Source organism: Henckelia pumila, chromosome 3 (genome assembly GCF_033568475.1).
Source record: "Henckelia pumila isolate YLH828 chromosome 3, ASM3356847v2, whole genome shotgun sequence".
In the NCBI taxonomy this organism is placed as follows: Eukaryota; Viridiplantae; Streptophyta; class Magnoliopsida; order Lamiales; family Gesneriaceae; genus Henckelia; species Henckelia pumila.
The window spans coordinates 21,603,856-21,618,549 of record NC_133122.1 but is presented as its reverse complement, the minus strand read 5'-3'; the positions used below and the strand labels follow the sequence as shown (position 1 = coordinate 21,618,549).

Genomic DNA, 14,694 nt, shown 5'->3' with positions numbered 1-14,694 from the left:
ACCCAAGCTCAAGAACAGAGCTTATTACAAAGATGGACTCAGACAAACTATCAAGCTAGATACAGACACGATTCAAGCTATTGATACTTGAATCTTCCCGTCATAATCTACGCTTAGTTTTCTTCTCCGAAATCTCTCCTTCTTCTCTCTCAATATATTTTGAAGAATTTTGATTTTTCTGTTATTATCGTTGCGGCAGCTTTCATCTGCTTATATAGAGAATTAGACCGACTTTCATCTTGGGCTTTAGGTCAACACTACAAAAAAACTTGTTTTTAAGAGCGGTCTTTTAGGAGCAGTTTTAACACTGCTCTTGGAAGGTGACCAATAGAATCGGTTTTAGTTAAACCGTCTCTATTACCTTACCTTTTAAGAGAGGTTTTGAAATTGTTCTTACTGAGTAGATTTAGCAACGGTTTGTATAGACCGCTGCTGTAAACTTTTCTTATAGATATACTTTGTTGGAGCAATTTTGAAACTGCTCATATCGAATATTTTTAGCAACGGTTCTGAATAAACTGTTGCTATAAACTTCTTTTATTGCACGCGTATTTAGGAGCACTTCTTTAACCACTCCTACCGAATATTTTTAGCAGCTTTTATGTAAATTGCTGCTATTAACCGCTTTTATTGATTCATGATTTTAGTATTGTTTTCTCGAATTGTTCTTATTACATATTTTTAGAAGTGGTTGATGTAAATTGTTTCTATAAACCGCTCATATTGAACAACTTTTTGGAGAAATGATGTTTTTATTCTACATACGTCAATAATGATAATGGTAATATACAAATCATACTAATTAGTGTTATTAATATAATAAAATAACAGTAATAATAATAAAAAAAATGTTAATAATGTTAGTGATGCCATTGACGAGATTTTAGGTTCAATGAATGAAATCAGATCAAACTTGTCTAAAATGGGCGGGTTTGTATTATCGAAGTATAATTCATCTGATTTCATTTTATTTTCTTTATATGAAATATAACAATCCTCACCAGCGGTCACATCTTTCATTGTATATATATGTGAAGAAAATAGTCGATTTGTTTTTTGTAAGTTTGCCTTTTTTGTTTTTTGGATTTTGGTTATGTAAATAGTCGACGTTTGGGTCTTAATACAATAATTTTGTTTTTTAAGTCATATTTTTCTAGAGCATTGACGTGATACCGAAAAATATAAATGTGATATCGAATATTGCTAATATTTCTGGTGTCATGCTAACAATCCGACATATGAACGAAGATTGATAAAAATCAAAGTTATTGCACTAAGGCTTAACTTTGACCACTTAGATAATGAAAACACAAAACATGATGATTTTGGGGACCAAATTGATTGTTTTCTTATATGTATATATACAATGATCGCTCACAAAATCCTGCACACTAGGGTGTGTGAGATCAAAACTATACATATATATATGAACATACACGCATAAAAACATATACATAAATTCCTATGAGATCGTCTTACGGGATAATTTATGATACATATATTTGACCCGACCGACTCGTGAAAAAATCACATTTTATATCAAAATTATTACATTTTACTATAAGTATGTATAGATCGACCCGCCTCACGGGATAACTACTCATATGTATATATATATATATATATATATATATATATATAATTTTTATTGGTGAGATATATGTATAATCATCTATACTATATTATCAAATATAAATTAAATTTGGTATTCCTTTTAAGTTATTCTTTTATAACTTCAATACATTATCTTAAAATAATTTAGTTTACAAACATTTTATATTCAATAATATTTTTAAATCTTAAATTCCCTACACTTTACATTATTAATAATACCCAAATTATACACACTAGTGATCGATATATGCAATGCGGGTGCTATACAATTTTTGGGTTTTTAAGAAAATGGGTTTTCAAACATATATAATGAGTTTTCAGCTATATATGTTAATGAGATAATTTCCTCTTCTTTAGAATGGCTAATTTTTTTTCTTCTTTCTTGTTGATATTTGTATTCGTTTAGTTAAAGTAGGAGGACTATAAATATAAATCTGTATTTGTGTCATATTGACTGACCAAGTTGATTAGTTACATGACGCAAGTTTAATGAATAGTATAGATATTGTTTTTTAACTACAAATTTTTTAATGTTCAATTCCATCCATATTTTTCATTTAATTAAATATATCATAATTGATCCGACGGAAAAATATGTACAGAATGAATATAATATATACTAGTATTTTTTACAAGCGATGTGTACTTATACAATTGAAATATCGATCTAAACGTGATAATTTTTGTTATTTTCAAATTAATGATTTTTTATATTAGCTAGAAGTAGTGAACTATCTAAAAACTTTCAAATGTAGACAAAGATATGGTTGAATTTTTTAAAATATGGATAGGTATAAGACTAAAGATTTAAAAACAAAGATTATTTTATGATAATCAGAGCAAAATTACTTATACACGTCATTTTTGTATCATAAAAATAAAATATTGGGTATTACTATAATCTTATTATGAGCTAAATGAAGTAAAATTTAATTAAATAGTAAGATTATGTTAAAAGTAAACATATTTAATTTAAAAATCTTTATATTTTCGATCATAAATTTTTTTTAGTTTAATGAACGATTTCATGACAAAATTCCATTTTAAATGAGTTTAATTAATTTTTTTAATAAAAGACAAGAAATTTCATTTCGATAAGAAAAAAATTTATATATTAAAAAAAATTAATGATCAAATATTTGGTGTTTTTCTATCATTTTGTACGTGGGTTTTACATCCAAATCCACAACCAAAATCTTATCTCCCGCTTGAAAATTGAAAATTTTTAAAATTTGCGCCCCTCATTTCAAAATCACCGATTATTTATTTTCCTTGCTTACTCTTGCTTCTTCCATAATTTCTCATTCTTGTTTCTCCCTTTTTTTGTTCCGCCCTTGAAGGATGGTATTCAATTTTTGTTTATGTTAATTTTTTTAGCTTCGTAATTTCTTTCATTAAATATGATATGTAATTGAGATTTCACAGTACAATTAACGCATATCTCTTCACATTTCAGAGCTCTATTTTTTCAGTATGTCGATGAAGTAAAAAAGAAAGGAAAAGAAAGGAAAAGAAGAGATGCTTCCATTGATGATGATACAAGAGAAGGTAATGAGCCCGTTTGGATTTTGTAGAATTTTTTTAAAATAAGTGCTTTTAAAAGCTACAATTTTTGGCTTTTAAAAAAGCTCTAATTTTGACTCAAAAAAGTGCTAAACACCTTGTTAACTGAAAAACACTTAAAAAAAATGCTTTTTTGGCCTAACTTTTGAAACCAAACGGGGCCAATATCATGTCTGGGTTCTTCAAAATTATTTTTCCATATAAATTTTCCTAATTTTTTACAGGTTTGCTTAATGAGGTTGTGCTGCACTACCACACGACAGGTATGTGGAAACAAAACGAAAGTTCTGATATTTGACTAATAATAATTTGATTAAAATTTTATTTCTATTTTATTAAAGTTATTAAGTATTATTATATGCAAGACTAATTATATATGTTTTTTTTTATCTTGTGGATTATTCAGGTAGTTATTACGAAGCAACATATTATGCTCCACCAAACTCCACCAAATATATAGAAGAGTAATCTTAGATCTTCTTAATACACACAGGGAACGAGATAGTATTCGAATAGACTTTTGTTTTTTGTTTTTCAAATGTTACTACTTGTGGATAATAATAGTTTGTTAATATTTGTCTATTTGAATTTGTTAATTGTTAATTGTTAAATTTAAAGGATTTTGTTACTTAATTGATGGTATTTATTTTTTTTTTTTTTATGGATAAATTATATTTTCAATTATTTATTTTAATTTGGAAAATAAATTTAATTAAAAAAAAGAAATCTACTACTAAATATGCTTTAAAAGACATAAAACCGTTTAATTCTATATCCTATCCTATATTGAAAAGATGTGGTGAAGAAATTGGCTCCATAATCATGAATTAACATGAACTTGGAAATGGTTCTAAATCAATTATTGTAAAGACGGTTTAACAATGCTCTTAAATCATTGACATGAAGAGCGATTTTAAACCACCACAAACCTCTGACTTTAGGAGTAGTTTAAATGTGCTTCTAAAACCATTTATTCAAGAACGGTTAGTGTCCACTCTTTAATTCATGGTATTTGGAGCAGTTTAAACCGTTCTTATATTTAACAGCTTCAAGATCGAACTTAAACCGCTCTTAAATTATTTTGTTTCAAAGCGGTTTGAAATCGTTGTTATATGTACGACAAATAAAATCGGTTTCAAACCACACCTGTAGCCAATAATAGGAGCGGTTTTTCTACTTGTACCATCGGTTTAAAAAACTGCTTTTATAAGATATAGGGCCACTGATAAGAGGAGCGGTAATGAAACCGGTGGTAAAAGCTGAGGAGCGGTTGAAAACCGCTCCTATAACTCATAAAAACCGCTTTTATAGGCAACTGTTTTTGTAGTGCAATAGTAACTTATGACCAAATTATAAAGTCAACATGGTCTAGCCCGATAAGTCTTCATTCATCAGTTTGATCTGCCCTTGTATTTCGATCTGCATCGATCTGCCTGCAAGCGTATAGCTTCTTGAACACTTCATCTGACTTCTAACCAAGTCACAATACTCGAGCAATCTATCTGCATGAACTCATCCGAAGACTCGTCTGACCATCACATCGATCTGATCCCAGTATACGATCTGTCCATGAACTCATCTTAACACCGAGCTCATCTGATCTGTACTATTCGATCCGATCTCTTCTCTATTCCCATTCAATCTGATAGAAGCATACTTCAACATATATAATATCAATATGAGTTAGACATTTACCATATTTTATTTTATTAAATAAATGATACAAGTATATAATAAAAATTTATATTCATATTGGCGAGGGAACCAATGGTTATGGATCGAGCCAGTGACGAAGTAGGAAAATTTTATTAGAGGTGGAAATTTCATTATTCTTATTTTCCAAAACACTATTAAAATAAATAACAATTTTATAAGAACTTTTATTGAACAATTGTGTCTTTGCATCATTTGGATTAATAGTTTTTTTTTAAAAAATATTTATTAAATTAAAAAAATCCGTATTTAAGAGTTAGTGAGATTGTAGTTTGAATAAATTAAAAGGTGACAATGTGCTAAAATATTTTTAAAGAACAAATATTTATCAATGAAAGATGAATGACTAGAAGAGGCTCGAAGGAAATGAGGGAGGAAAAATTCGGTCCTACCCCATCGGGTAGATGGAAGCACATGATTGGTTCAAATTATGTGGGATCAATATAATTGATGTGGAGCCCACATGATTTGGACTAGTGAGAGAGTTCCATCTACCCCATGAGATAGGATCGAAGTTTCCATGAGAGAGGCGGTCAAACTCACCGACCTCCTTTGACTCCGTATCTGTCTCTCTTGATCACCAAGCGTAAGCTAGCGAATACTTCGATTTTTCTTGGATTTCTTTAGTTTGAAAAAATCTTAACAATTTGTTGCCAATAGAAAATTATAACAATTACATATGTACAATGATTAAAAGTACTATTCTCTATGTATTCCATTTCATATTTAGAGATAGTAATAGTAACTTAGAAAACGTCCCAGTTGATAGAACATGGTCTTTTGTACAAGGGTAGTGAGTTGGACCGGGCTTCATCTTAGTCTAGCCCACTATTAAAATTCAACGCAAAGTTTTGCTCTTTTTAGCTTTGGGTCGAGTCCTTCCACCTTCATCAATAATAAATTGAAAACCAATCCATCTAAAAATATATATATAGAGTCCCAAAAAAAAAAATCATATAAACTTCTAACGTAATTAATTTAACTCAGCGAAAACTTTGATTAATAAAATTCTTAAATGATTTATCTACAAGGAAAAGCATATTATATATATATTTTGTATATATATATTTTGGGTTATGTGAAGTATATTATTATTATTAGCAAGAGCATGTGCAAGCAATTTTAATTAATCATTTTTAGTCGGAGCTATAATATGTTATGTTAATTAGACATCTATGAAGCAGTGTCATCAAGCTGCACCACGTGTTCTTGGCTTTTCAAAGACGAACCTTCTCGTAAAACACAGATGTCACTTATTCAGATTATACATATCCATTCGCCTCAACTAATTATAATAAAATTGAACGTCTATATATATTTTTCTTGAATCGGACCAAAATAGCTAGTTACCGAAGTTTGGTTTAATTAATCAAGAAATTGAATCCCATCTACATCAACAAGACTATATATTTTCAATCGAAAGAATGGCAGATGAATTCAGGCTGGTGTCGCCCAACATAAACGACGAGGGGAGGCTACCGAGGCAGTACACGGAAGAAGGCCAAGGCGCCAAGAAAAACATATCTCCGCCGCTGCAATGGTACAATGTGCCCGACGGGACAAAAAGCCTGGCCCTGATCGTGCTGGACGTTGATGCGCCGGACCCCGCCGGGCCGATCGTGCCGTGGACCGTTTGGGTGGTGGTGAACATCCCTCCGTCGCTGAAGGGGCTGCCGGAGGGATTCTCCGGCAAGAAAGAGGAGTCGGGAGATTATGCTCAGATAACAGAAGGGTATAGTGATTTGAAGAAGCCCGGTTGGAATGGGCCTAAGATGCCTAACCATGGTCATCGGTTCGAGTTCAAGATATATGCTTTAGATGATGAATTGCACCTTGGTAATAAGGTCAGAAGAAATTTAATCCGCATTTTAATTTTTTTTTTTAAAAAAAATAAAAAATCAGAGAAATACGAAATAAATATAATTAGACTAGCTAACATATGTATTTTGCGATTTGGTTGCTTCATTAGTTGTATTTGTTTTGAATTTGCAGGTAACAAAGGATAAGGTGGTGGAGGCCATTGAAGGGCATGTCCTTGGGGAGGCTGTCTTGACTGCTTTCTTCTAATTTTCTTCCCTTTTGTATTTGTTTGTTGTTCTTTTGAGTTTTTCTCGCTGTAATTCAAGAATAATAATACGAGAGTCAAAAAATTAAAATAGGTTATATACCTTTTCGCACTTTTTTTTTTTTTTTTTTTTTCCGATTTTAAGCTATTTCTCTCAACAGTGGTTCAAAATGCTTATGTTTGTTGTACATTCGGTAACAGCTAGCGCTTTCAATTTATTATGAAACTGAATTTTCAAATCGCATTATAATATCATCATCGGTAAATGCATAGCTCAAATTATATTCTTTTTTCAATTATGTGGTGCATATCCACAAGCACGATCCATTACATATGTCGTATCAATGATGAATCGAAAAATAGCTATAGATGAACTGTCATGACCCATGAGGAAGACTATAGTCAGCATAACACTTTTGACCGAGATTTTATTGGACACGGGAGGAGTCGGCTTTGAATGTGAACTTGGATTTTGTCGATTGCCAATGGTCTAGTCAATGGTTCATATTGTAACGATCCGATATTAATTTGTAAATTAAATTGGCAAGATCTAGTGTTAATTATTTTAAAGTGCAAAATTTAAATAATAAAGTCAAATAAATTATTTGTGTTAAAAATATATATTAATAAATTTTAAAGTGCAAAATTTAAATAATAAAGTCAAATAAATTATTTGTGTTAAAAATATATATTAATAAATATCGATTTATAGATGATATTAAAATATAGGACACAAAAATTAAAATAACTCAAGCGAGGTCAAAATCCAATTCCAAATTAATAAAATAAAACCCACGTTTAAACCAATATGTATCTAATAGCTATATGATATATATAACCTCTCTTCTCGTTAATCATCATCGTTATCTTCTCTGCTTTCCCGATCCTCATTCTTTTCTTTTCAAAATTTTTTTCTTTCACTTTAAACGCTCATATTTTCTTTGTTTTTGGCCGGATTTCAAAGATAAATGTAGATTCGGAATTCTCTTGACGAGAGCTAGATAGTGATACCAATTTCGTAAGGTTTTATCACATTACCTGAAACCTACCTCCGATCAGTCGCCGCCGTTCGCCGCACCGAACCACCGCCGTTACTTGTACTTGAGTTCTTGGGACGTCGGGAGTTCGAATCATTAGTTTAGCTTGATAGTCAGAAGCTGTATAAGTGTGAGCAGATTTTTAATTCGCATATAATTGATAATTGTTGTGTTTTGGATGTAGGAACAACATTTTTGGGGATTCGAGGTATCGAATGGAATTTTTGGATTGTTTTAATTTGGGTATTTCGACATTCAGGAGTCGTACATTCATTGTTTGGATAGGATATTTAATATGAAATATGAATATTTGAAAATATTAGTTGATTTATAGACTTATTTCGATAATTCTCAGATTTATACAAAGAAATAGGAATTAATATGAAACAAATGTTTTTTCACAAAATTGGACTATTCGAAAAATACTTGAGATATTTATGTGGTAAATTAAGTTTTGGTTGAGGTACGTATGAATTGTATATATTACGATGCCTATAATGACATGTAATGATATTAAGTATTTTGTAATGAGTGATAACATGTTTTATGTGCTTATCTGGATTATATGATTGCATTCACTCGTTTACATTGATTGTTAATGTGACGAATTGAGAATAATCCCTATTTTTTTTTTACTAAAATAAAATAAATTTCAAATACATTTTTATTGGAAAATATTAAGGGATATTCGTCAAATAAGCACGTTGACAATTTTTCATAGCACGTTGAGCCTTGACTCCGTTGACTGCTATTTATATTGATATCTTGAGATGTATTGAGTCATCTCTGGAGCTAGTGATATAGGATTTAGCACACTCCAAATATGGGCACGAGGCAGGCCAGATCGCTCCCGTCGCCCTCGGGCTCCTGATGACAACATGAGGTAGGCTGGGTAGCTCCCGTCGCCCTCGATGCTACGTGCGTGGTTGAGCAGTGATGATTCGAGGTCTGCTGCGTTCCTGGCACGGGTGGCCAATGCGATTATTGTGATACGATTATTTGGACTCCATTTGGTATCCTTTATTACATTGATACCTGTCACGCATTGCATTTCATTGCATTTTACTTGATTTTATTCATGTAAGTTATATTTGTCGTAATTTTCCTAGTTCATCGGGGTCCGACCTCTGTTTTCTTTTATGCTATGGTTGTTTGTGATTCCATAGCAGGTTATCCGGGGGAATTTGACGCATCTGGTGGAGCGTCATCTAGTGGTACACAGTGAGTTGAGTGTGGAGTCGAGTTCCCATATATGTATATATATATATATATATATATCATATTAGCGAGTTTTATATTTTTCGGGTACATGCCCTGTGTATCTGTATTGATAGTTTTTACTTTATTTTGGATTGTTGTTTGTGTGTTGAGCCTTGCCGGCTCTGTATGTGTTTAGTCCTGGCCAGTGCGGCTATAAGTTTGTAAATTGGTGATGTGACTCTATATTCGAGTATATTATGTTAGTTGTGTTGTATATGTTTTTGGGATGTCCTATTTACGAATAGGTCATGCCGAATTTTCTGTAGGCCCAAAACGCAAATTTTTAACTTGTTTACGATGTTTACATTAATTAATACTGAATGTTTGATAATTAAATATTAAATCAGGACACGGGCCCTTTCACTTGGTATCAGAGATAAATTGGGATATGCTCGAATTAGAGTATAGGACACTCGAGTTTAGACACTAACAAAATGTTTGCGTATGTGTGACCACTTGTTCTTACGAGACTTACTTGTTGTGTTTATTATTTGAACTTATTTGATAGAACTAGTCATTATTGGATTTGGAACTTAGTTTATGAATTATCTTTAGAACTCTGAGTTCCTCTAATAGTCATATGTTAGTTACGATATTTCTGTTTGTATTTAAATCCTTGTGTCTTGTAGAATGGCACTGGGAGGAAGAGGTAAAAAAGGAAAAGAAGTTGTAGAAGAGTTTGCAGCAGAAAATATTAGAAATCTTGATGATATTGTCAGAGGAAAACGTGGTCGACCAGCTGTCCAGCCTCCGAAAGATGTGGAATTAGAGGTGGAACAACAGCCACGGGTAAATCCTGACAAGGGAAAAGTTTTCCAGGCTGAGGCTGATCCAGAAATGGCTAAATTGATTGAGAAGATGGGAGGAATACGCCTAGTTATTTCTCAATTTCAAGAGTTGCGTCCTCAAAAGTACTTTGGCAATGAAGGAAGTGAAAAAGCTGCAAACTGGTTGAAAAGTCTCAACACTATGTTTAATGGACTAGAGTATCAAGATGAAATTCGATTGAAGTTAGTTCCGTTTCAGCTTAAAGAACGTGCGCAACTTTGGTGGGAAACGACAGCAGAAACACTTTTTGATTCTGATGAAAAGATCACATGGGAAGTATTTCGTACTCAATTTGTACAGGATTATGCACCACCATCCTATTATTCTGCTGAAGATGATGAATTTAATATGTTGGTGCTAGGCAATAAATCTGTTTTTGAATATGCTTCTCAGTTTTCTGCTCTTCTGCCTTATGTCCCACATGTTGCAAAAAATGATTGGTCAAAGTTTTCACATTTTATGAAGGGGCTTACACGAACGATCCATACGTTGGTAATTACTGGAACTCCATCGACTTATATGAAAGCAGTAGAAAAGGCAAAGAATATTGAAGCAATTCTATTCAGGGGTGATCAATCCCAGCATCTGTTTCTCAAGGAGCTGGAAGTATTTCACATACACCAATAAATTTACCTTCACATATACCAATGGGTTTACCTTTAGCTCGATAAGTCCACCCCGTGTAAGGACCCGATTTTAATATGATAAGTAATTTGTGTGTTAAAAATATGTATTAATAAATATCGATTTATAGACGATAATAAAATACATATTTTATTTATAGAGTACACAAAAATTGAAATAACTCGAACCGGGTCAAGTTGTAACCCCGAATTAATAAAATAAGACACACATTAAACTGAAACATATTTTAATGGATATATATCTATATATAGATTTATAAATATAAGATATATATCATCACCTTTCTCTTTCTTCTGAGGTCGCGTCCGTTCTCTATTTTTTACTTTTCAAATTTCTTCATCGCTTCAAATCGTTGTAACTTTTCCGTCGGTTATCGATTTTCAAAAGTAAATATACATTCAGAATCCTTTCGACGAGAGCTAGATAGTGATACCGATTTCATAAGGTTTCTCGCAAACTGTTCGAACGCGATTTCCGGCAACCGCGCCGTTCGCCGATCGGCGGCAAAATGAAAGGGCCCGTGTCCTGATTTAATATTTAATGATCAAACAATCAGGATTAATTAATGTAAACAGCAAAAACGAGTTAAATTTTTGCGTTTTGGGCCTACAAAAATTTTGGCATGACCTATTCGTAAACAGGACATCCCAAAAAACCTGTACAAAACAATATATACTCGAAAATAGAGTCACACCATCAATTTACAAACCTATAGCCGCACTGGCAATGACTAATCACATGCAGATCCGGCAAGACTCAATCACACCAACAAAGTAAAAACTATCAATACAGATACACATGACATTCCCCGGAAAATATAAAACTCGCTAATCTGATATATACATATATCTGGGAACTCGACTCCACGCTCGACTCACTGGGTACCACTAGATGACGCTCCACCATATGCGTCAAATCCCCCTGGATAACCTGTTATTGAATCACAAACAACCACATCATAAAAAGAAAACAATCAACAGTAGCTCTACAATTCATCAGTGTATCCATACCCAAAATACAGTCAAAATCAGACATAGCTAGTTTGATTAGATTGGTTATCATGATCTTATCCTCAAATCTAATCACACAATTCAAAACTATCTCATTAGATATCAAGAAAACACCAGCAGTAGTAGCTACAGACACAATATCCAACAACGGAGTAAAAACAATCTCATGCTCATCAGCAAATGTAACAGATAAAAAGGAATGAGATGCTACTATGTCTATCAAGATACGTGCAGGATACTCAAAAATATAACAAATACCTGCAATGACTCCCCCAGGTGCATCTTGTGCATGATCCTGAGTCATGGCATGCACTTGAGCCTGCTGTGGCCCTGTAAAACACTGCCGACTCCGAGGAGATGGATACCTAGGTTGCTGCGTTGGCTGTACCGGAACATAAGACTGTGTAGGAGCAAACTGCGGTACATGAGCATATGGCCTGAACGATGGTCTTCCAGGAAATTGGCCAAATTGTTGTGGCTGCACTTGCTGTGAAACGACCCTAACTCTATAATAAATAAATATGCGGAAATTTTTTTTTTTTTATATACTACTAAAAGAAATATGTACATATATGCCCATACATATATGCACTGTATAAAATACTTAAAATCAATTCATGACTAAATAAATAAATAATTAAATACTTAAGAAAAATGCAATCCTTAAAATAATTAAACATCTGAGTCAACCCTAGAATTAAAAATATACTGCATAAATAAAATAATAAAATGTGTGCATGCACTAAAAATATTTAATAAAATATTCCAATAAACCTCAACCAATAAAAATATTAAAATGTATCATGACACTCAAACATGGTGACTCAGAAGCTGTCACGGTCACGGGGCTACTGCAGCGCTGCTCATACGTCCTCACCACCGGTAGGAGTAACCTGCTCCTCTACGTACTCACCTGCACCATATCAGGGTAGTGAGCCTAGAGGCCCAACATGCATACTAACAAGGGTTCAAAATAATTTAAAACAATTTAATACTAATACATACATATACATGAATGAGCATGCTTAAAAATTACTTACCATAACTTATTTAAATAAACATAAATAACATAATACATAACATACATACTTGAGTTGTTGAGCATTTATTTTCTTAACATCGAATGGTCCTATCCGTAAGTGTGACCCATAGTGCGACTGATCAGTCTAAGAAACCATCGTACGAGGCTGGTGGCGAACCACCCATACATAAATGGCAGAAAACTGCCCATACATAAATGGCCACACTACTTCAATTTCCACCTAAAATATTTTATTTGCTCAACCATAGAAATTAAATCCTAGCATAAAAATTGATTTCATGAATGCATGTACTTAAATAAATGGTGTGTCCTTCATATATATTTAATTTAATTTTCTTACTAACATATAAATATTAAAATAAATTAAATGCATAAAAAATAATTAAATATATAATCAGGACACATGCAATTTTCTCATGGATGGTTCTGGACTGCTGGCCCTACACTCAAGCCCATTAACTTAAATCTGGCACATTAACATACTTAAGCCCAATATCTTAAACTTTAAGCCCAATTAATTAATCTAAGCCTAATTAAATTAATTAAGCCCATTAAATTTACACTAAGCCCAATAACACTGAAACTGGCCCATTGGGCCCAAAAACCCAAAGACTGGCCCAATAACTTTCATGGGCCCAAAAGCCCATAAAATTAATGGACTAACTTAATTAAAATTTTAAAAGTCCAAATAAAATTATTTGGGAGTCCAAATAATTTTATTTCAATTAAATTGCCTCAAAAACCCATTAATTCATAAAATATTTTAAAAATAAAAAGACTCGAGCCCGGCCCACCAAACCCGGACCCGGACCCACTTAACCCGACCCACTAACTTACTGACCCGACCCGAGCACCTGACCCAACCCGGACCATGCCCAAAAACCCTAGCCCGATCACCCCCTTCCCAAAACTGTTCGGCCACTGTGAGCAGCAACCAAAATTCCCGGCGGCCGCCTTGCTCCGACCACCCACCGGCCGGAGGGCCACCCCTAGGACTTAGCTCACATCCAGGCCTTTCCAACAAGCCAAGAACCAGCCCAAACCGTCGACTATGGAGTGAGAACGAAGCTCTGCCACCCGGCCCTTCTGCACTGTCGCGCAGACCCGAGCAGCTGCGGGAGAACCGTTCGTTCTCGAAGCTCCGACCACGAAAGACCATGGAACCTTTTGCAAAAACTTAGAAAACTTAAAGGGGGTTCTAACCCAACCGACCTTACCCTAAACCGTGGTCTGAGGAAGGAGAACGAAGCTCCCTTCCTTGACATCCTAAACCTGCGCGAACAGCACAGATTTTGTGCAGCCATGCCCAGTCTCTTCCTAGCCATCTCCAGCCCATGTCTGACCCTACCACTCGACCCTAGGGACCCCAAGGAACCCCTCTAACCATGGACCAGCAGACCACCTAGCCATGGGCATGAAAAACGTGAGCATGCATATGAAATCGAAGAACAATGCGCCTAAAACCACATAAATCGATTTTTCTGAAAAAGTTTTCAAAAGATTTCGATGCCTACCATAACTTACATAATATATACTGATATGACGTTAAAATGAGAAGGAAAATCATGCCTTTCACCGTTGATATGGATATAACACGTGTAGGAAGGACTTCGGGACGACGGGACGACTTTGGCTTGCTTGGAACCTTGAAAACCGGCTATGGAGTCTTCTTGGAGGTTGGTTCGAAGAAGAAGAAGATGGTGGAGGTGGATGTCGGCTGATGGAAAGGAAGAAAATAATCGGCTAGTAGGGTTTTAGGTTTTAATTTTGGTGTTAATTAAATATAGGTTTAGTAATTAAATATAAAAGGTTTTAAATATATTAAATATATAACTTAAACTCTTAATTAAACTTTAGAAATTTGATAACATAAAATAAATCTCGAAATAATAATTGAGGGGAATTTTAAAAATACTA

At 33.6% G+C, this 14,694-nt stretch overlaps 2 protein-coding genes across 6 annotated transcripts; both read left to right on the top strand.

The window, feature by feature from the left end:
• Positions 1-6,198: 6,198 nt before the first annotated feature.
• On the top strand, positions 6,199-7,055 carry LOC140887390 (uncharacterized). The gene is made up of 2 exons (XM_073294615.1): positions 6,199-6,734; positions 6,883-7,055. Exons 1-2 carry the CDS (start codon positions 6,315-6,317, stop codon positions 6,955-6,957), a joined length of 495 nt encoding a protein of 164 aa, XP_073150716.1. The 5' UTR covers positions 6,199-6,314; the 3' UTR covers positions 6,958-7,055.
• Positions 7,056-7,807: 752 nt separating this feature from the next.
• Positions 7,808-10,784, top strand: LOC140887389 (uncharacterized). Of its 5 annotated transcripts, none has more exons than XM_073294610.1 (3): positions 7,808-8,122; positions 8,177-9,213; positions 9,882-10,784. In XM_073294610.1, the coding sequence occupies exons 2-3, from the start codon at positions 9,137-9,139 to the stop codon at positions 10,705-10,707; spliced, it is 903 nt and encodes a 300-aa protein (XP_073150711.1). In that variant the 5' UTR covers positions 7,808-8,122; positions 8,177-9,136; the 3' UTR covers positions 10,708-10,784. The 5 variants fall into 5 exon arrangements, with proteins under 5 accessions (XP_073150711.1, XP_073150712.1, XP_073150714.1 ...); XM_073294611.1 differs by having other exon boundaries at positions 7,808-9,005; positions 9,159-9,213; XM_073294613.1 differs by lacking the exon at positions 8,177-9,213.
• Positions 10,785-14,694: the final 3,910 nt, after the last annotated feature.